The sequence below is a fragment of the Tachysurus fulvidraco genome, chromosome 7 (genome assembly GCF_022655615.1).
Source record: "Tachysurus fulvidraco isolate hzauxx_2018 chromosome 7, HZAU_PFXX_2.0, whole genome shotgun sequence".
Taxonomy (NCBI): domain Eukaryota; kingdom Metazoa; phylum Chordata; class Actinopteri; order Siluriformes; family Bagridae; genus Tachysurus; species Tachysurus fulvidraco.
In genome coordinates, this window is record NC_062524.1 from 20,824,461 (window position 1) to 20,847,514 (window position 23,054).

The 23,054-nt window shown below is 36.4% G+C and overlaps 2 protein-coding genes across 2 annotated transcripts; one reads left to right on the forward strand and one right to left on the reverse strand.

Moving 5' to 3' along the window:
- Positions 1-1,406: 1,406 nt before the first annotated feature.
- mpc1 (mitochondrial pyruvate carrier 1) lies at positions 1,407-5,284 on the forward strand. The gene is made up of 5 exons (XM_027174276.2): positions 1,407-1,609; positions 2,251-2,254; positions 3,280-3,376; positions 4,266-4,398; positions 4,781-5,284. The coding sequence occupies exons 1-5, from the start codon at positions 1,539-1,541 to the stop codon at positions 4,803-4,805; spliced, it is 330 nt and encodes a 109-aa protein (XP_027030077.1). The 5' UTR covers positions 1,407-1,538; the 3' UTR covers positions 4,806-5,284.
- A 1,972-nt stretch (positions 5,285-7,256) lies between these two features.
- On the reverse strand, positions 7,257-15,651 carry chs1 (chitin synthase 1). The gene is made up of 19 exons (XM_027174577.2): positions 15,494-15,651; positions 15,013-15,148; positions 14,179-14,364; positions 12,407-13,491; positions 12,218-12,313; positions 11,970-12,134; positions 11,738-11,885; positions 11,579-11,644; positions 11,215-11,449; positions 10,561-10,761; positions 10,134-10,418; positions 9,822-10,001; positions 9,124-9,667; positions 8,766-8,902; positions 8,311-8,669; positions 8,035-8,145; positions 7,716-7,933; positions 7,543-7,609; positions 7,257-7,398 (listed from the first exon to the last, which is right to left on the reverse strand). Exons 1-19 carry the CDS (start codon positions 15,538-15,540, stop codon positions 7,327-7,329), a joined length of 4,338 nt encoding a protein of 1,445 aa, XP_027030378.2. The 5' UTR covers positions 15,541-15,651; the 3' UTR covers positions 7,257-7,326.
- Between the last annotated feature and the right edge of the window lie 7,403 nt (positions 15,652-23,054).

Consider the following 23,054-nt stretch of genomic DNA (forward strand, 5'->3'; position numbering starts at 1 on the left):
TTTTCATTCAAGATTTCACATATTTTGTAGTAGTTCGGATAAGCGGTAGAAATGAATGAATGAATGAATGAATGAATGAATGAATGAACGAATGAATGAATGAATGAATGAATGAATGAATGAAATTTAATCTTCTGATATCTTTTCAAACTTTGTGTAAAACGTCCTCCTCTAGTGGCCATTTACAGGAAGGACAACACTCAATTTTCTAGGACCATGTCTGTAATCCTAGTAGTCAATGCAATAAAAAGATCTTTCTGCCTCAAATTCTCTCCGTTTCAACATGTCCAAGAATTTCTTCCCTAACTTTCAGAACACCTCCCACTTTAAAGATTTGAGGTCAATGCCTTACTTTAAGCCACAACCCTTTAAAAAAGCCAAAAGCAAGAAAAAAATTATTAAATAATTTAAAACAAACAAACAAACAAACAAACAAAAAAACAGAATTAGTATCAGAATCAGAATCAGGTTTATTGGCCAAGTGATGCACACAAGGAATTTGGTTCCAGCTGTTTGTGACTGTCAAAAGTACAGACATAAATAACACTATACTATACAAGACAATACAGACATAAATAACACAATACTATTACTATACAAGACGACGATGAGAGACAATATAGACAGTACGGGTATTAAATATGAATACAGAATATATGACAGATCAATAATAAAGTGTGAGGGTACATGGTAGTGCAAATAAAAGTATTATGCAATATTATGCTTTTGTACAATATACAGCAGCAGTGTGTGTGTGTAACATATACTGATGATATGATGACACAGTTCTGATAATGCAGTACTTATAGATAGGAAGCAGGGAATATAATTATGGTGAGTTGTTAATCAATTGATAAGGGGCCTGGGAACAGAAACTGTTCCTGTGTCTGGCTGTTTTGGTAAACAAAGCTTTGTATCACTGAAAGAGGTTGTGTCCAGGGTGTGAAGTATCAGTAGTGATTTTTGTTAAACCTGTTATGTAAAAACCTGCTTTTCAGCTTTTCAAACTAGCTTCTGATTCTAAATACCCTAAGTACCCATTTTAAATTAGTAGAGTTTCTTGACAAAAGCCTTTAAGCCTTTTTTATAAGCTGTATACACACACCAATGGACAATATACGATTGTATCTGTCATAAATTATATACTGCATACAGTACAGAATACTAGTATTTGATATTGAATAAAGACTCTTATACTGAAAAAAACGGCTAAAACCGGAAGTGACGTTTCGTTGCCGGCAATTTGTCTTCTACTTTTTTTAACAAAAGCCTTTTTTAAAAATAAGTTATATACACATAGCAATGTACAATATATGTAACGAATTATATACCACATGCAGGACAGTATACTAGTAGTATTCGATGTTGAGTAAGGACTCTTATACTGAAAAAGTGGCTAAAACCGGAAGTGACGCATCGTTGCTGGCAACGTAAAACAGATTTGTCCTCTACTTTCCAGCAGACTCTGAAACGAACATCTCGTCCTTCCATCTTAGATTGTTTAATTTGTACGTTTTCTTTTATACTTGAGTGAAACAATGGCTGGCACTTTAGCCCGTAAAGCTGTGGACCATCTCCGTAGTAAGGAGTTCAGGGATTATTTGATGAGGTAAGATAGCTAGCAATCTGCTAGCTAACTGAATATATACAAGTTCTACTACAAATTCTGACCATTCGTGAGCAATTAGTTAGTTAGTCGAATAATTAACGAGATCGCTCATTAAACTGCCGTTCACTTTATTCACTTTAGAGAATTTTTAACAGAAATGAGCTTTGACCGAATTGAAGGGCGATTTGTCAAAGGTCACGTCGTAAATGACTCCCTGTTCACTTCACTACTTACACTAGGTAGTGTATGACGTCACTCGTTCAACCGCTTACCTAGTGCACTTTGTATAAACATGACTGCTTATTAGAACACAGCCTCCTCTGTTTACATGTCAGCATGTATTGATAGTTCTGACAAGCAAATAAATAAAGTCTTGTTTAAAGCAAGCAAACAAACAAATCTGGGCTCTTTTTCTACCCATATAGTGCGAATATACATTAAATATAAGTCCTTAGAAATGAGTTTAGCATTCTGCTCTTTTAGGTCCATTTTTTTAAAGTAAGTTATGAGAGTTTTATATGAGAGGATTTACACTTTACATTTAATGTCAGTTTGTATGAATTAAGCTTTTCTTCATTTTCCCTTCAATAATATTTTTCTTTTTTCTTTCTTTCCACTGCACATGGAACCTTCAACACCAGCACAGTAAGTGTGTCTCCTTGGTTATGATTTTTTATAAGTTGACACGTTGAAAACACTTGACATGTTGTTATAGAGAAATAATCCTTGACAGGATGGTTTTATTTCACTTATTCCACAGCGATTTGAAAAAGATCATTTTTTTATTTGTTTATATAATGGAACATCCAAGTATGCCAGTTTCTCATGAGTGCTTGGTTGCACAATTCCATTTGAATACAAACTGCAGTAGAAAGGACATTATGAGGGTGGGTTTCAATGTCAATTGTTAAAAGTGATATACGGATACTGTGAAGTAAACTGAATATTGGCTGAGGAGGTCTGGGTTTTTAGTTTTCCATGTAAAAGCAAGTTTATCACTAGATTTAAAAGTGCAGTTATTATGACTTTTTTACTCTGGGTTATAAACCCTGCTCTGAAGTGAATGCATTGCAGTAACAAGTGTGCGTAAAAAAATAAAAAAAAACCCCTCGTGTTGTATAAACACTAATTGCGGTAGGAGTTACTTGAGGGAAAAATAAGAAACTAAGTGAAACAGTGACAGAATGCATGTCAATTGGAGCGAAGAGGAGAGTTATTATTAGTCCTGCTCAGAAAAGTCAAACTGTCTGGCTGAAAGAAATAATAGAGCGTTTAAGGAATTCTCTGAAACATTAACAGCAGCTGGATATCAACAACTGAATACAATTACACAACGGAAAATGATAACAAAGCTGTGAAAGATAACAATGCTTGCTTGGGCACAGAAGACAGACATGACTGTTATTTAACATGATCGTTCTGAGTTTATCCAATCACGGGATTTATTGTTAACCCCAGGTGAACTATGAGCAATGTGACTCAAGATAACCTAGTAGTCTGTATGTCTCAGGGGTTTACAAGAACCCAATATTAACTATTTCACGTGTGAAAATCCCTTTAGTGTGTTTCTGACATGTACCATATACATCATTCAGCATTCACATAGATCTTTTAAGAACGTTTGATTAAATGAGATTGTACTGTTGCTGATCTGCTTTATTCATTTTCAGCACTTTTGGGGTCCAGTAGCAAACTGGGGGCTGCCGATTGCTGCCATCAGCGACATGAAGAAAAGTCCAGAAATTATCAGCGGACGAATGACCTTTGGTAAGTGATAAAGCAGATGTGTCTAGTTTAAATAGTTTCACAAACTGATGCTTTGTCTGTGGTTGGCACACATGCGTAGATATAAAATGCGACATCTGCGATTTGCTTTTTTTTTTGTATATATGCAGAGTCAGCTCTAAAATGATTGGCACCCTGGTTAAAAAAATGTGTTGAGGGTTTTAAGTAGTTTTCCATAATTAGTTTTCATCATTATGAATCACACCCAGAGGTCTTTAACAGTAAACCTGTATGGAACGTGTTATTTGTAACATCAAACTTCAAGATAAATAAAAACTTCATGTTTGATATTGTTGTATGAAAATGGAATGAATTAGAATCATCACTTGATGAAAAACAAGGGAGGTCTCAGACTTTTGTGCACAACTGAATATATATATATATATATTTTCTGTAGCTCCAGTTCTCTCAGTTTTCTAGATGAGATTATGGCAAATAAAAACAGACCATTTTTTCCCTAATCCCTTAATTAACCCGTCTTTCCAAAGGTGCCAATATTTCCGGAGTGTTTTTTCCATAATAGAGGCATCTAAGCTTTTAGATTTAGCCAATAATAGGTTTCAGTCTGTTTATTATAGCAGTTGAACCAGTTATAACAGGATCTCTGTCCTCAAAAGCTGAAAGGAGACAGATCATTTTTCTCTTTTGCGTCGAGGTAACACTGGTGACTGCTTTTGAGGTGTTAATACACTTTATTATGGACTGATTTAAAAAAAAATTGTTTGGTTTAAGCGGAGAAGATCATGAAAGTGAGTGAGGTTCGGTCAGTACACCATGTAGTCTCCTGTTCCATCACTTTTGATCTCATCCGTATGAGCTGTATTACTTTTACCTTAAATATTTACACAGATATTTATCTCACTTTCTCCAGCTCTGACCTGCTACTCGCTGCTGTTTATGAGATTTGCCTACAAGGTACAGCCAAGGAACTGGCTCCTCTTCGCCTGCCATTTCACCAACGAGGCGGCGCAGCTCGTTCAGGGAGGACGGCTTATTAAATACAAGTAAGTTGTCACCGTTTTATAGCCTTCTCGGTAAGAGAAGAAGCCTTTTATTTTTTTTTTTCACATATCCCAACTTTGGAGGTTGAGGTCAGAGCACAGGATCAGACATGATACAACGCCCCTGGAGCAAAGAGGGTCAAGGGCCTCACTCAAGGGCCCAACAGTGGCAGCTTGTAAGTGCTGTGGCTTGAACCTCGATCCTCCAATCAACAACAAGAGCCTTAACCACATGAGCCAGCACTGCTCCAATGAGCTAACTGATTGACCTCTAGTCTACAATTCTGTCAACTTGTCTATCAAAGTATTGAAACCTTTGAGAACAGCTTTGTAATACAAAATAATTATATCTTCTTTCTCCTTTGTTTTTCTCTTCTCTTTCCAGCATGGAGAAAAAAACAGCGAAATGATGAGCAGCCGTGACGGGCGGCGGCTTTCTCTCCATAACGAGCAGATCATAACTTTCAGAAATAATATTTCAAACACAAAAAACACTTAGAATTTTATCTGAATAATATCATCAGTACAATTGAGCTCGTAGACTTTCAGAATAGATTGGAATATAAATGTATATAAAGAAATTGATTTTTTCCAAGACTGTTACGCACACTTAGGTTTGTTTTTGTTTTTTTTGTTTGTTTTTTTTTTAACAAAAAATCTTTGGTACACATCAAGCTACTGATTTCTGGAATTGTCATTTCAGTTAATTTATTCATGGCTAAGAGGTGTAATATAAAGTTAAACTCAAAACAAATAAAATCTGAATTAAAAGCTGATTTACTGCATTAACTGCTGGTTTGTTCTGGCTATAAATGTGCATCGTTCAAGGTATGACGTCTGGCTCGAGTTTTATCCACTGATAAAGGCGGCTCTTGCGTGTACAGCTAAACTGGCTTTCTGTTTTTTTTAAATAAATAAAAACGAACAGGAAAAATAAGAGCTAGTTGAAGTGTTTCAGTAAGAGGAGCTTCCATTCCAACACCTCTGTGACAGAACAGAAAAGAGTTTTGATGTATACCTACCTTTTAACCTTAGAGATGGTGGGACCAGTGGGGCAGATTGATAGATTGGAAGGTGTGAGGTAGAGGAGTGATGAGAGCTTTGAGGTAAGAGGGAGCTGGTCCATTTTTGGCTGGTGTGAGTGGGTGGGTGGGTGGGGTGGGGGTGGGGGGGTCCAGTCGTGGTATTGCCAGCCCAAGACTCAAACCCACAATCTTAGGGTTAGGAGTCAATCTCTCTAACCATTAGGCCACGACTTCCCCACTTTGCTGTTATAATGTTATATAGTGTTATAAGCTCCAATCTCCTCTGAGAATGATCTCAGATGATATCAGACCATGACCTCATAATGAACTCAGAAATGACTCTGACCTATTAGTTTCTCAAGAGCTCTTGCTTGCACAATTTTATTTGAATACAAACTGCTGTAGAAAGGACATTATGATGGTGGGTTCCTCATGGTTCCTCACAAGGTTTCTTCCTCTTATCATCTCAAGGAGTTTTTCCTTGCCACCGTCGCCTCCATCTTGATCATTAGTGATAAATGTTGGAGATAAATAGTAATTGAATTTTACACTTTAAAAATTTTATTGTTGCTATGCTTCTGTAAAGCTGCATTGAGACAATGTCAATTGTGAATAGTGATATACAAACACTTTTTAAATTTGTCATATATGCATGATCGTTAGTTGTCCACATACATTTGGCCATATGTATCCAGTGTATGAATCCAGGTCTTCTTATTCCCGAAGTGCTTAAATTCACACTTAAAACTGTGTGCTTGTCTTGCTATAGTACCACCAACAGTGTTTTATATACCCTTATTCTAGTAACTTTAGTTATTCTATATCAGTGACCTAGTGAACCAGTATCAGGATGTGAGAGACTTCTGTAAGTCGCTCTTGATAATGGCGTCTCCCCCCAATCTTATCCTGCCACTCCGAGTCATTTTCCTCAATTTATGCAAAATCAATCAACAAACAAAAAGGCATTATTTTTGCATAAAATTTAATAGCATTCAACGTTAACATTTATCTAACACTTTCATTTAACTAGCACTTTCCATCGAATGTGTAAGTATATGAACAACAGGCACTTGTCTTTTTCACTTTTTCTATACCACAAATACTGAACCTTGTAAACAAACTTTCATAATCTTCTCTCCAAATCACATAAAATCTAGATTGAGAAAGAATTAACAATCATTTACACAGATATGTTGTTGAACCATTACATTAAAGTTAACAACAAAAACTACCACGACTATTATAGAGCCAGGTAATTATTATATTTGGAATCGATTTAAAAATAATCACAAGATCACACAGTCAGCTTGGAGGATTGCATTACTAAGTCTAATCCAGCAGTAAACTAACTAACCAGAAATTACAGCTTCATTTTTAAACTTCTGGCATCTGGCTCATAAATGGACAGTCATTTGGTTGTAAAAAAAAAAAAAGAACCAGACAGAGCATAACCTTGTTGTGTGAGTCTGGTGACTTTGTGCCTTTATAATGATGACAATGCTCTTTCAGGAATCTGGGATTTTGATTTACAATATACAGCACCGATACAAACGAGTTGGTCAATATTGAATGTAAATGATTATATGATAGCTTTATCATTTGTTGATAAGAATTATTTTATGCCCGCTTATGTTAACACAAACTCTTTAGAAATAGGGCTGAAGAGAGTCTTTTCAGCTACAGCTTTTCTTTCTTAGGCTTCACCATAAAAGAATCACATTTATATAAATACAGTACACAGTATTTATTGCACATACTTGAGTCATTGCATTATTTTCCCTTTCTATTGGCTGGATTTTCATTTGCATTTTTAGTACAATAAAACTTGTACTTGTACTAAAACTGTTATTACAAGAGCGCAGTCATAAGTAAATATAAATTTACCGAAATCGCACATCTCTTCATCTCATCTCAAGTCAGCATCGGTAATGACAAGCTCATTTACATTTTGGTTCTCCAAGATCATGGCTTCCTCATCCTGCACAAAAAAATAATCGGCAGTGTATTAAACCCACCGTTTTCATCATACATTCTTGGGATATTGGGTCCAAAGCTAATATAGACATACATTTGGTAAAATACCCAAATATATTCAAAAGAATGAATCAAAATGATTACTCACTTGATCCTTTTCTCTGTAGTCCTTCTCCATGCCTCTGTAGGCTAACACATGGATAAAGGTGTATACTCTGTTACCGGAGACAAAAAAAAAGAGAAGAAAGCATATAAAATCCTCAGTACAACACTTAAGCTCATTTGAATCGTATCATACTGTATTATGCATATGTAATGTACCTGTGGTAAAGCATAGCCAGAAACTGGATCAACAGAAGTAAGGCAAAAGACAGCAAGAACATTAAACTTAGTGGTTCCACCTTCAAAGGTTCATCAGCCAAAGTGCCATTAGGCAGATATTTAGGAATCTTGATGCTAATTATGTCACCTCCAATGGCTTGAAGAAAAAATGTGGCCACAACCCATAAGACGTTCACAATAAAGTACAGAAATACTGCCTGGAATAGAAACAGAGTAGGAATTTTAATGAAGTTAAAGACTAGATTAATGGATTTCAATGAAATTAAGGAAGAGAATCTGAGATTGTTAGGACTGTTACCTTGTTCCGTAGGGATTTCAGTTCCCTTTCCACTAGCTCTAGATGGCTTTTGGGATCTTGTATAGGTTTCAGATAGCGCTCTATCAGTTTGTTCCAGAAGTCTGTCTCATCCTGGATCGATAGATAAAAATTTGATTCAATGATTAGTATGACTAATAAAATCATCTACAGACCAATCCTCATAAAGTTGCTAATTTCCAGGCTGAATTTATTAAAGAGCAATTATTGAATTATTGCTTCCAGTATGTGATGAAGTGAGCCCAGTGCTGTCCTTACCTCACTCAGTCTTATAACCTGAGGAGCTACCAGGGTTTTCTCTATAGCTCTCTTGACTCTTGCCTCCAGTCGCTTCATGTGGTTGATTTGCATGCGGTTGCTCTTCAGGATCCTCCTAGCTGACTCATTAAGTGCATCCTGTAGTTCTTCTAGTTGGCTCTCCGACAAAATATCCTCCGGGCCCACTTTGTCCCTTAGTTCTTCAGTAAGCGTTTCTGATAGTGTCTGCACAAGTTCCTCACACAGATCTTCCTGGTTCTTATTTCTGAGGGTGTACCTAATCTGCTCCTGGAGGTTCCTCTTAAGATTTGCAAAAGTAAGCTTCCTCAGGAATACAGATTTCACTGGTTTGACCCAGTCTGTTCAACAAAAAGAATGACTTTATAATAGATTTGCTAATGCTGCTGGCTAAAGATTTAGGTTGATCAAACCAATTACTCATTTTTAAGACTTACCACTCTCAGGTACAACTTCCTTTTCTTGCTCCTCTTTATCATTGTATGTATCCAAGTCGTCATATTCCTCCTCATCCTCCTCCTCCTCATCATCATATGATGTGTTCGTTTTTTGATCCATGCTGAAGTCACTTGTACTGTAAAAAAAAAAAAAAAATATATATATATATATATAGACAGAAAATACAAATGTCCCTTGCCTCAAATGCAGGTCTCTAATTAAAAAAACTATGTAATTTTATTCACTATATACTTTTACACATATTAGAAATTGCTGTTTTTGTCTGGCATGAAGTACAGTAGTAGACCCAGTCGTAATTAATGTTTGAGTGGAAATAATAGCTGGATGCAGGTCTACCTGTTCACAGATTTTGTATCTTCCTTGTCATTGGACAGATTCTTGATGTTCCTCATCCTCAGTGAAACACCTCTATTATTTTCCATAGGGTTATTGTCAGTTTCAGAGTGATTTAAACTTTCTTCGGCATCCTGCAAAGTTGTCTCCTTCTCTGCTCTGCCTGATGAAGCATTGGATAAACCATTTGGATTAACTGCCTGCTGGATTTGCTGTAGCATCAAGTTTTCAGTTTCTTGAGTGACTTGGATATTTACATCCCAGCAACAGAGTTTGCAGTTGCGGTTGCACAAAACTCCAACATGTCTTTTCTGTTCCTTCTCTTTGGCGGATTCACGAGTGCCCCAGGAGACTATGTTCATGTTGACCAAGGAGTAGATAGTAAGGAGGAGGTAACCACTGGGGATGCATATAAAATACATGAGACCGTAGACAATCATGCCAAACTCCTGCGGATGAAGTAATGCTGTGACAAAGTACAAGATCGCCATGGACACCAGAAATATCCCAGTAGGGGTGATGAATGTGCCTTCTTTCACCATGTCACCTGTTGGCACATTGGGATGTTTAAGTAGAACAAAGTGATCACAAACAGTGCTATGGAAGGCTATATCACTGTTGAGTTTTCTTATAGATATAAGATGATGGATATCTATAGCAAAAAAAAAAAATGCAGTTTGGACTAATAGGATGTCACTCACCAATAATGGAGAAGAAAGACGCGGTCATTAGAAATGCATAGAAAACACTTAGAATGGCTGCGATGGTAATTTGAAAGTTGGATTTGGTGAAGAAACAAATTAGCATGTAAACAACTGGTGGTATGACGGATATGATAATAGACAGAGTCCCTTCAATTCTAAACACAAACTGGAAAGCCCCTAAAGAAAAAAGAAAGATAAAAAAATATATCTCAGGTCAATAATACAGAACAGTTCATTTTCTTAGATTTATGCAACACTGACATTTTCTGATCAATAATATGCCAGAATATATTGGCTTGATATACTGACCAGCTACCATCAAGGTGACTGAAGCAGGTCCAAGAATCGAAGAAGCGACAGTGAAAATTTGGTAGAAGATGTAGAGCATAGATATGGAAGAGTTTCTTTTTACAGTTTCTTTTCCACTGTGTAGGAGGTCTAAAGTATTGGCAAGAGTTGAGGGGCCCCAGCGGCGCCTTTGGTTGTAGAACTCCTTAAATTCTTGAGGAGAATTAGTATAAGCATCCGAGGCAGCGTTGTACTCCACTCTCCATCCCTGCTGCAGAAGCAATGTGCAAAGCCAGCGATCCTCACCTAAAATACATTGGAAATGGTTTGCCAGTGTAATGAATTAGTTAAATGTTAGAACTTCCCTTGACCATAATAACCTCCCCACATTTTATTTTGCAGGTGTTGGATTGTGGGTTGGTGCAATCAGTCCCCCAATGTCTGTTACCTTGATCATATTGGACGTACTCAGAAGCCCTTGTGGCTTTGGTGGTGTATCTCTTGAGCACATTGTCATCCATTAAAGCTGACCCCCTGAACAGACTGAAGCATCCAGGGCTGCAAAGAACACACCCAAATACATGCTCTGCTGTTTTCTGGAGCCAGTGACCCACAGCATACTCAAATTTCTGGTACCACACCATTGGCCCTGCAATCAAAATTTGAGCGCTCATTAGCACCTGAAGTAGTACTGTATTGTAAGGAGCAGGCTGAATCAAAAGGATTAGAATCCATATGTGAAGTTTATTCAAAGCACAAGCAAAGAAATCCAAATAGAGAAGCAGATAGAATGAGAGAGAAGGCAGAGGTCAGAAAATACAGAAAGGCAAACAGATCCAAAAACACAAAATCCAAAGGGCACAATACGGGAGAACCGAGACGCGGCTTGGTAAGTCAGAGAACTGACAATAATTTGCAACTAGCTTAGCATGAGCTAGGTTTAAATAGCTAAAATCAGGATGTAACTCTTGACCTGAGCACAGTTCAATATTCTGGTGAGGGCTCCCTCTGTTGGGTCTGGGGTGGAGGTTCAGCTGGTATTGTTACAAGTACATTCTGAGTATGAATGAGACAAATTTTAATAAAATGAAAACAATCTTACCCATTCCAGTTGGATGAATTCTTCCACACGCAGCACCTACATTAGCATACATTCGCAGACGATCAACCAGTAAAATCACAGCAGAGGGGTGGAAGTCAGTGTCACCATCCAAAGCCAAGATATATGTATTGTCATCTGATATGTATTTTCTTTTACTATCATTGTCAAAGTTTGGTAAGAGGTAAGCTTCTCCATCCAGTGATATGAGACTTGGACGGTGTACAAAGTTCTGTCTCTGTTAGCACACAAAAAAAGAAACATCCACATAAACATCAATTCATCCATTTTCTATACTGCTTATCTTACAAAGAGTTGATAAAAAATACAGAGTACCACTTTAACATGATATTATAAGAAATCTTACAGTGATTTTCTGCGGATTTTTCACTATGTAACCTTTCCAACCCAGGAGATAATACATATACATTATCTGCAAAGAAAAACAATCAAATTATGAAAGGTTGCAGTTGAATGATCTTAATTCTAAAACACAGCTCAGTATTTATAATTTCTTCCATCTCACCTGTGACCATCTCTTTTTGTTTCTTATAAGCTCTTTGTCCTTGAGATGGACATATAACATATTTCCCTCAGGTAGCACAAATGCAATCCGACCACCATAAGGAGTGTCAATGATAGACACCTCATCTGGCTCTTTGTTTGTGAATACTCTGAACAGCATAGAAGTTAACATTTAATTAGGAAAGAATCATTTGAAAAATCACAAACTAATGAATTTTTTAAATGGTTGTTACCTGTACACTTCTATGACCACATTGATTAGATCTTCCACATATGAATTGACCAACTTTGTGTCAGTCTCTGTCTCTTTCATGAAGGCATCATCAACATAAATATGGCATTCGAATTCAAAGAAATTCTTATGTTCTTCTTTTGGGTCACCTCTGTACCTGTCCAGCCTAAAACCATGACAAATTGGAATGAGCTAGACATTACAAGTAGACCTATTTTCTTTATATAAACAATACAAAGCAAATTTTACCTGAACATTGAGGTAAGGATCTTAAGCATCTCATCATATGTTTCATGCCACATTGTTGCACAGAGATATATGACAACATTTTCTACCTCTTCATGGCTGAAATTCATATATTTATAAAATGTGAAACACGTTTTCAAAATTTTACCAAAATGACATTTGGTGTTCAACTAAGTTAAATGGATATTTTACCTCTCTGGGTTTTTCACTTTCATTTTGGTGTTTAGTAGTAGTGACTGATCGATGAAAGCGGATTCATACAGCCGGCGGACAAAGAGCTGTGATGTCCGCTCAATAAGGGGCACCTTCATGCTCCACACATAATATGAGCATGAAATCAACCCAAGCCACATGCAGGCACCTTCAAGTGCAAGCATGGAGAAAGGCCAAACTGCATAATGACTACTCAGTGTTGTTTTACAGATACTATTGGTGAGCTCCAGGATGATCAGTGAAGTACTGTTAGAATCCTTCAGCTTCACAATACCAGAACAAAAGTCCAGAAATGGGTTATAGATTGGTGAGTAGTTGGCAGTCAACTCAGAGAAGTATGAGATATCTGGTTCCACATCCAAGGTGCTTGCTTGAGTCAGGAAAAGTGTTATGCCTACAATCAGTGTTACAGGACCTGTCAGTGAGACTGGCGTGGCAAAGCTCATTCTCACTGCATGTATCTTGCAGGCCACAACCCCAAACCAATGGCAGGCAGCAGAGCAGAAGATTTGGAGGAAAAACACTCCAAGGCCCACCTCAAGTGTATCTTCTGAAATTTCTGTGAAAGCACCCCAGTTGATGCGGTTCTCAGCTATTAGGCAATAATAAAAGAAATACACCCCAACAGTAACAGCAATCCTCATGAGACTGGTAAACATGAAGACAGAATCTCTGAACCTATCTAATTCGCTTAGCATATCCTGAATCTTGTTGCTGGCCTGTAGAGAATTTTCCCACCAGTTAAAAGAAATTAGAAGAGAAGCAAATATAGCAATGCCAACATAGTAATAACAGTCTTGCTCTTGGTGTGCGGTATGAGAAGTTATTCGCACATAGTAATCAATAGCAAGCAGGCAGTAGCCAGTGGACACTAGAACAATGGAGCAAATAGGGAAAATGATCATCCAGCGGTGGTGCTGAAGTCGAAAGAAAGCATGAAGGAAGGCAGTGCCAATGCAAACTCCTCCTGATATGAAAAGGTTGGTCAGAACATCAAACTGAGGCATCACAACCAGAACCAAGACTGAGGTCCCCACCGCCACTGAGATCTCAATTGCTGAAATCTGCAATATAATATGAAAACATTTGTGAACCACTTAATTTAGTGTGAAAATCTATGCAGTTTACGGGGCCATATTTCATTACCAGTGTCTTTTTTTAGTTTTATGTTGTTCAGGTCACTAAAGTGTTGTGACTCATTGATCCTAAATCCCTGTAGACATTTATATACTTATGAAAAATAAATATAGATACACATGATATATACTGTTGTTTCTGTAGCTCATGGTCGGACACTGTTTTTCTGGTAACGTCTTGAGACTGAGACTGTTACAGAGTTAGAGACATCAATTCAGAAAGTGAAGAGTCTTCACAGATTTTTTTTCATCTTTGTTCTTCCTGATTAGCAAAATCAAATTGTTTTTAAAATTCGTCTACCTGGACAAGTAGACTGAGAAGTATACATTTATTTTCCCAAAGACATATTAAAAACAACCCATCTATTTACTGTAATAACATGAAACTCCACAGAAAAACACCAACACATTGAATTATTTGTACGCATAAACTAATCATTACTGGTTAATAATTAATATCTGTTGATACCATTTTGTCATGTTTCGCTGCCTATCCAGATCTTTGCAAACAAAGTCATATATATATCTATATATCTATATATATATAAAACCAACGTATATAAGTCACCAATTAATGAAGAATTTGTTTAAATGATTTGCATTAGATTAACTCACAATTCCCAAGATTTTCATGTTGGGGGAAACATAGCTTTTGAAGGCACATTTCCACAGACATTTGAGGAACACCAGCAGGTTGGGTGTTACCAGGGCACACATCAGCAGTAGGGTGTAGAACTGCCTATCTGTAGAAGTCCTGAGGGATTTTGGACTAGAAAGTGTGGCCAATGTCAGAAGAGAACCCTGAAATAAGATTTGTTATATTATTACCAAGCTGTTTAAGCTTATTTAGGGATGGAAAACAACAACCACAACAAAAACAAAAAGAACTGAAAACAGCATGGATTTTTCTTCCAGTGGTAGAATGTGTGCAAGATTTAATAATAGATTCCATATTCCTTGTGGAGAAAATTTAGGAAACTTCATGACGTGTCATGACTTTGAAACAATAAATTAAATAAAGACAATTACACAAAAAACACAGTATGACTGAATGATTTTATTAGCTTCAATTATCTCAAAAGATACCGTGTGAATTTGAATTTTATTAGGATCCCTAAAGATCCCTGTGATGATTCTTAATTTACTTCCTTATTACAAAGTTTCCAAGTCATCAGATTGCTGGTTTGTTCTACACGTTGCTAGGATATCACTTTATACCAGTGAGGGTAGGAGTATTCAGGATGATATAGATTACAGAGTACAAAGTTGTCATAGTTCAGTGCTATCATAAAATCCATTATAAACTGCTGTAGATACAGCAGCAGTTCCATGCGAGTTGTTACTTGGGTAGAATAAACAGAAACAGTTATAGCTGTTGTTATGAAGCCTGCGCAATAAATAACAGGAATTATCCATACGTAATGCAAAAGTTTCAGTGTTACAATTCACCTTGCTGATGACGGCACTGGTCAAGACCAATAAGCCTATAACCACTGCCATGAAGTGCTGCATTAACATCAAGCATGTTTTCTTCTTTTCTTTCTCAGCTCCAATCGGATTTAGCTGAAAGGGATCCCATGTGTCCCTGTAAAAGCATTAGTGTATCGTTCATATTGAGACACTCAAATTTACACCGAAAATGGCACATAATTCTTCCAGTTGACAATTATATGTACAGTGCATGTATGTATAATGTAAGTTGATTAGGGACACATTACTTTCATAGCCATAAGCTGGTAATATGTGTAGACCAAACTGGCACGATATACTTCTTTTTTTAACTAAAGGTGGATAATAATAATATTCTTACAACTTTCTCACAAATCCACTTGATCCACTTGATCCACTTAACTAACTGGCAAAGATAAATACTAGATCTCGACTAGGCAAGAAATATGTCACATATAAAACAAATTAGATTTGATTGTACCTGTGCCTCCCCTCTCTCTTTTGGCCCCTATTCCTCAGCTCTTCCATGTTGTTCTGCTAGTCCATGAACAGTACAGAATCAAGTCACATCTAGAGACTGGTTTATTTAAGCCTTTTTCCTCGAGCTATGACTAGACCCTTAGCCCTGCCTCATTTATAATACACAAGGCCATAAACAGGTACAAGGATCAACTGAGCAGAGATTCCCTTTGTGACTTTAACAGGAAATGATTAGTTTATATACAGGGCAAAGACCAAAAACTGGTAACTAACAACCATTTTAATCAAATGTAACATGGAGTATTAAAATAACAGTAACGTATAATCACGCTATTTAAAGCTAATACAATAGAGATATTGTATTACCAATATATATATATATATATATATATATATATATATATATATATATATATAGATAGATAGATAGATAGATAGATAGATAGATAGATAGATAGATAGATAGATAGATAGATAGATAGATAGATAGTATTCACAGTATATTCCATTCAGCATTACATTAAAACCACTGACAGTGAAGTGAATAACGCTGATTGTCCTGGTACAATGGCATCAGTTGTGGGATTATATTAGGCAGCAAGTTAAAGGTCAGTTTATGAAGTTGATGTGTTTTAAGTGGAAAAAATGGGCTAGTGTAAGGATTTGAGTGATAAATAATAGCTAGTCAATCTTGGTATACCTTGATCATCAAGGTCCAGCCATCCTATGTCACATATTCTGGACATAACCCTGACTCACCTAGTTCTCGGCTGCCATCTTCAGCATTCTTATAGAGTAACAGTCATAACTAACACAGCCTACAGCATACTTCCACAATATGGTATGCCACACACTGCACTTTAACTTCAACAGTACCATCTGTACCACTGGACATTTCTGTATCTGTACAGTCTGTTGCACCTTAACATATTACATATATATAATATTTATATTTATACTTGTACATAAAGTACATATTGTATATAATGTGTAGTGCATTGTAAATATGTCTAATAGCACACTGTGTACTGACTATGTATGAGAATGGTAATGAGCATTTTGCACATTTTCACCCGTATGTAAACTGTTCTTAATTTCTGTTTCCTTAATTACTGTACGTAAATTGTTCTGCAATTTCTGGAGCATGCTCCCATGAATTTCACTCACCATGGAACATGTGTTGTGGCGATGTGACAATAAAAGTGACTTGACTTGACTTGAGTATATTGTATTCATAAGAACTGTGCAGATTATATAGTGAAATTATATTTAATATTGTTTTTAGATTGCATCATTCCATATCCACCTTCTAGAAAGTCTTTCTTGTTTCTGCTATGTGTGAGGAATGAAATAATGTTCTTTGTTTGGCTTCGTATTTGAAAATTAATAATATATTTAAATAACAAATAAATAAATAACTTCCAAAAAGTGATATATTCTTATAAAGGTCAACACAATAATTTTAGTATTTGAGTTTCAAACCATAATTTGTATCAGAACAGTTTAAGGTTGTCTGGTTAACAGGTTTCTCATAGGTTTAGGCATGCAGTTAACTATAGGCTTCATTTTGTGAGCATTTTTTAACTCCTTCTAGCTTGTGTGGGCTTGTTCTTCTCTGATTACTTGTATCTGATTTCCGGTGAAACAACTGTAAAGCTAATTCTAACCGGCAGGGTTGGTTAGGATTAGAGAGCTTTTGTGATTGGTTTTTATAACCTCTGATCTAAAAGTAGGTGAAACAGTGATGTGAGTCATGAGGCTAATTGAAGGTATGTAATTTGTCGCCCTCTTGCTGCATTTTACATCTATCTTCTCTGACAGACACGCTTACAGTATAACAAGCAACTTACATGTATCTCAATTATACAATAGAATAGTTTAGAGCTAAGGGGAAATTTTACTGCTGAGACAATAGTGTGCTTATTTGGCTTTAGCTTATACAGTAACTATTAAGTCAGATAATAGGTCTCACTGTCCATTTATACAATACTTATTAAACGGATCATCCCATTTATGCAATTTGGTTACAAACATTCAGTGAGGTTGAGGTCAGGGCTCTGAGCAGGCCATATATGTTCTTCCACTCCAAGCTAGACAAATCGTGTGTTCATGGAGCTCTTTTTGTCTACAGTTGTCATGTTGTAACAGGTGTGGGTCTCTTAGTTCCAGTGAAGAGAAATTTTAGAGGTAATGCTACAACATATAAAGACAAAAATGTGTCAGAATAACCACATATTGATATAATGGCCAGGTGATCCAACTTTTGGCCATATATTTTATTACCGTTAAATAAAAATAAAAAAATCATCCAAACTCAAATTTCTTAACGGAAACAATATATTATTACATACAATATAATAAATTACAATATTATTTTCTCAAAGGTGAGAAAATCATATATATATATATATATATATATATATATATATATATATATATATATATATATATATATATATATATATATATCAGTCTCTCTGATCTTTATGTTTGCTTTTCTGTTTTTAAAAACAAATGCGGTCTTCACATTTAAACCCCAGAGCGAAACTAACCCATATATTCAGTGCTATTAATAATATAAACAATCAATCAAACGGGACACACCTAGGTAACACGAAACACCGGTCGCCTGTTGAAATATTTTAATCACCTGAGAAATGGGTGGGTTCAAACAAAAGGTGTCATGTTCTAAGTTTCGTGCAATGTGAAAATAAGGAAATTAAAACTTTACTTTCGATCTCTCTTCAATAATTTATCTTTTGATCTCAAAGCCAAATGTCATTAGTGTATAGTAATAACAAATAAATTAACCTGTCGACTGTAGACTTAAATGACCTCCTACATATAAAATTTGCTTCATTTCTTTTAGGGCTACTATCCAGAGTTAAGCATCCTCCCAACTCAATATTGAGTGTGGACCACCATACTACGTTTAGTATATTTGTGACTTAAAAGGCAGGCACATTGTGAACTTGAAAAGGTATGGTCCAGAGAAGTCCCCATTGGTGCCCACAGGGGATATCCTAGACCAGTCTGTACTCATGGACTCCCAGGTCCTGATGTAGACTGTGTAGAAATGGTGGCACACTCTTATCACTCCTTACACTGTACCATGCTCTCTCCGATCTACTAGCACTGCTCTACTAGTCCCACTATTTCTCAGGTTAAGAGGTAGGTATACATCAAGACTCTTTTCTGTTCTGGCACCGAGGTTGTGGAATTGCAGGTGAAGTCCTACATCTTTCACTTAAACTAGCTCTTATTTTCCCTGTTTGTGTTTGTGCAGAGATTTTAGGCTGATGTTCTGTTAGCTAGTGAACCATCGTTGATGTATTTATTGATGGAGAATTCAAAGCACTATAAAAAGAGGTTGTCCTCCTCCAAGGAGGTTGCCGTCGCTAAGAACAGAGGCCACATTTCCCAGAATCATTGTGGACTCTTTAAACAAGTGCTTTCGTGTTGTTTCTGGATATTGGACTATTTAAGCCAACTGAGCAAATAATCTTGCACAAATTTACATGTTGTGTAATTTCTTACGTAATTGAGTATTATTTTATACTGACTGACAATGTGGATAATTGAACCTTTGCTTCTCTTTTTTTATTTAATTTCTGAATTACTTTTTGGCCCAGTTTTGTATGCCTGTGTGTATGACCATTGACTTTCTTTAATACTAAGTTTGGTTTGTTTAAAAAAGCCTCTTCATTATGGATCCTCACTCACAGGTGCTAAAAGATATACACCAGAATGCATTGAAGCTTAGAACATTAAATTTATATTTGTAAGGGAGATGTTTTTAATAATAATAATAATAATAATAATAATAATAATAATAATAATAATAATAATAATAATAATAATAATAAATATATGTTAATATATATTAATAAAATATTATTTATAATCATATGACAACAATGGGGGGGCACGGTGGCTTAGTGGTTAGCACGTTTGCCTCACACCTCCAGGGCTGGGGGTTCGATTCCCACCTCTGCCTTGTGTGTGTGGAGTTTGCATGTTCTCCAGGTGCCTCAGGGGTTCACTCCGGGTACTCTGGTTTCCTCCCCCGGTCCAAAGACATGCATGGTAGGTTGATTGGCATCTTTGGAAAATTGTCTGTAGTGTGTGAATTTGTGAGTGAATGAGAGTGTGTGTGTGCCCTGCGATGGGTTGGCACTCCATCCAGGGTGTATCCTGCCTTGATGCCCGATGACACCTGAGATAGGCACAGGCTCCCCGTTATCCAAGAAGTTCAGATAAGTGGTAGAAAATGAATGAATGAATGAATGAATGAATGAATGACAACAATATTTTCAATACTGCTCCATAACTGTGTAGACAAAAAGTTTTCATACTTTATGTCTCAGGGTGTCCTGATATCTTTGTCACCTTCTGGCTCATTGTTCAGTTATGCTGTCATAGCTAGAATTGCCGGATTCCCTGCGGTCTCTCTCTCTCTGTCATACACACACACACACACACACACACACACACACACACACACGCACGCACGCATGCACGCACGCACGCACACACACACACTCACACCAACACACCCACAGACACACAGTTTGCACTCAAGTCTCCATCAGTGAAATGTTGATAACTTCAGCAAGATAGGCTTTATGTTGAAACTAGAATAAACCCCATGGTTATGAATTTGCATTTTTTGACGATATAGTACACTGTTAGTGAAGGGAAATTATTTATAATCACACTAATGGGGTCACACAGTTGAGAATGGGTTACTTTTTGAGTCTCCTCTCAAGGTTTCTTCCAAATATTATACAGGGAATTTTTCCTTACCACTGTGACCTCTATCTTGATCATTAGGGCTACAATTATTTAAAAATGACAGTATAGATAGTGAAATTATATATTCCTGCTCTGTGACAATGCCCATTGTTAAAAGCATTATAATTGAGTATAAAATTGAGTAAGCTAACTACAGCCAAATCCATTGCTGAGATATGGCCTAACATTCAATTTTCAGCACTGCCTAAGATGCCCAAGGAATGAGATTGATGATGGTTGGAATAAAGTTGTAGGAGTAACAAACAACTGGACTGTCTCCTATTAAAAATAAAATAAAATGATTTGGGTGTTTCCTCCTTGGACAACTTGGTGAATCATCAAATAAATGACGTAAATAAAGTAACTGCTTTAATTAGATTCCACTGTTTGTACATAATAGGAAAATTGGTGCATTTAATTTTATTATTTTATTGTTGTGGTATTAAAATGGGAGGGCCAAGGTTTATGGCAAACATATTTATGGCAAGCATGACAAAGAAACTACCAGGGTTGAGCAATGCATGATGTCTCATCCATGGCAAAAAAAAAACAATTACAGATTTTCTCCAAAAAACAAACATGGAAACGGTTCAAAAACAAAATATTTTTGTTCAAACAAAATGTGAAAAAGTTCCTTCTCAATATTGAACACTATAACAATATCAGTAAACATTTTAATTATTTTTTAATGAATGAATGAATGAATGAATTGATTGATTGATTGATTGATTGATTGATTGATTGATTGATTGATTGATTAAAGAATAGTTACCTCAAGGCAACATATAACAGATAAATTTAAACATTTGATATTTTTATGCAAAAACAAACAAAAAAAATATCATCAATTTATCAAACACATGAACAATGAAATTCACCTATTTTTTTTTAAATTATGCTTTTCATATTTAATAAACATTATATAACGTTTCCTAACCAGCTGAGGTTTGCAACCATCTAGGAACACAAATATAACCAAATCATCCTATCATCATATCAAACCGTTACAATCAATGTTGTTTCAAGGTAAACATTAAAAAACCTTATCCCATTATGCATCTTATCTTTACAAGTAAGCAAATATACACACAAATACCTGCATGTACACAAGCTTATACACACAAAAATCTCCTTCCTTAATAATGCATTTCATGATGAAGCAATTCCTCGCAACAGTACCTCTATTTTCACCATCACCAGCTTTCCCATATTTCTAAACTTCTTCCTGTTAATTTTCTACCATTGTGGTACTTTCTTCTTCATCCTTATTTCAGTCTTCACTTTCAATCTATCCCTTCCTGAATTGTCACTGTGACCTCATCTTCCTCAATACCACATTTTGCCTCATCCTCACTCACATCAACTGTCATTTGTGCTTTTAATTTTTTGAAGTGCCATAGAAAATAAGAGGATTGTAAACCTTGCACTACACAGTCTTATTGACAAATACATTTAGATAATGTATTCCATCCTAGAATGCCTGATTTGGGCCTATGCATGTTGGCAACACGCACTTTTTTGTGATTTCCTATGAAACATATGAGAAAATATGGGGCCCTGAGACATGTACACATATGCTGAAAGCAGAAGTAAAAATGGACCCCTGTGTGTCATGTGACCACTTTTTTGCATTTTAATTGGTTAGTATTTGAGTTCCTCTAGACTGAGACATCATTGATCAAATCAACGGGTGTCTACATTTATGTATTTACATGTATGTATGATCATTTTCTCGATGATATGCATTTACTGGAACATCCAGTCAGTAAGGCATTACAGTATTCAATTCAAGTTTATTTGTATAGCGCTTTTTACAGTAGACATTGTCTCAAAGCAGCTTTACAGAACATAAACACAGAGCAGAAGGTAAACATAATTAATGATAAAGGAAATAATGAATAATAAAAGAAATAAGAATTAACAGAATAAAAATTCTAGATTATTATTAGATGTATATAGTTCACAGTGTGTATGTATTTATTCCCCTATGAGCAAGTCTGAGGTGACTCAGGCAGCAGTGGCAAGGAAAAACCTTGAGAGGAACCGGACTCAAGGGGGAACCCATCCTCATCTGGGTGACACTGGCGGTGTGATTGTAATATACAGTCAGTTAAATGTTGTATTGGTGTGAGGTTCAAGGACTTCTGATCTCCTGAGTACCACAGAGTCTAACTGGAGATGTCTCAGGATTCTTAGAGTCGGCCTCGGCTCAGTGGACGTCCAAAGGCTTCGTCCCACAGAGGAAGTTGGGAGCTGGTACAGTGTCTGGCTGCCTCGGGATGGGTACAAAGAGAGAAGCAGTGGAAAGGGATTAACATATCTGCTGTTCATAAAAATGTGCTGGTCTGATATACCGGTGCATGATATTATGGGATGTATTATGTGTACGCCTGACTGAAGAGATGAGTTTTTAATCTACATTTAAACTGGGAAAGTGTGTCTGCGCCCCGAACCCTATCAGGAAGACTATTCCAAAGTTTGGGAGCTAAATAAGAAAATGCTCTACCACCTTTAGTAGACTTAGATATTCTGGGAACTACCAAAAGCCCTGAGTTTTGTGATCTCAGAGAGCGTGAAGGATTGTAACGTGTTAGAAGACTAGTTAGATACATGGGAGCTAAACCATTAAGAGCCTTGTACGTAAGTAGCAGCAGTTTGTAGTCAATTCTATACTTAACAGGTAGCCAGTGTAGAGTTGATAAAATTGAGGTTATATGGTCATACTTTCTTGTCCTAGTGAGAACTCTGGCAGCTGCATTTTGGACTAA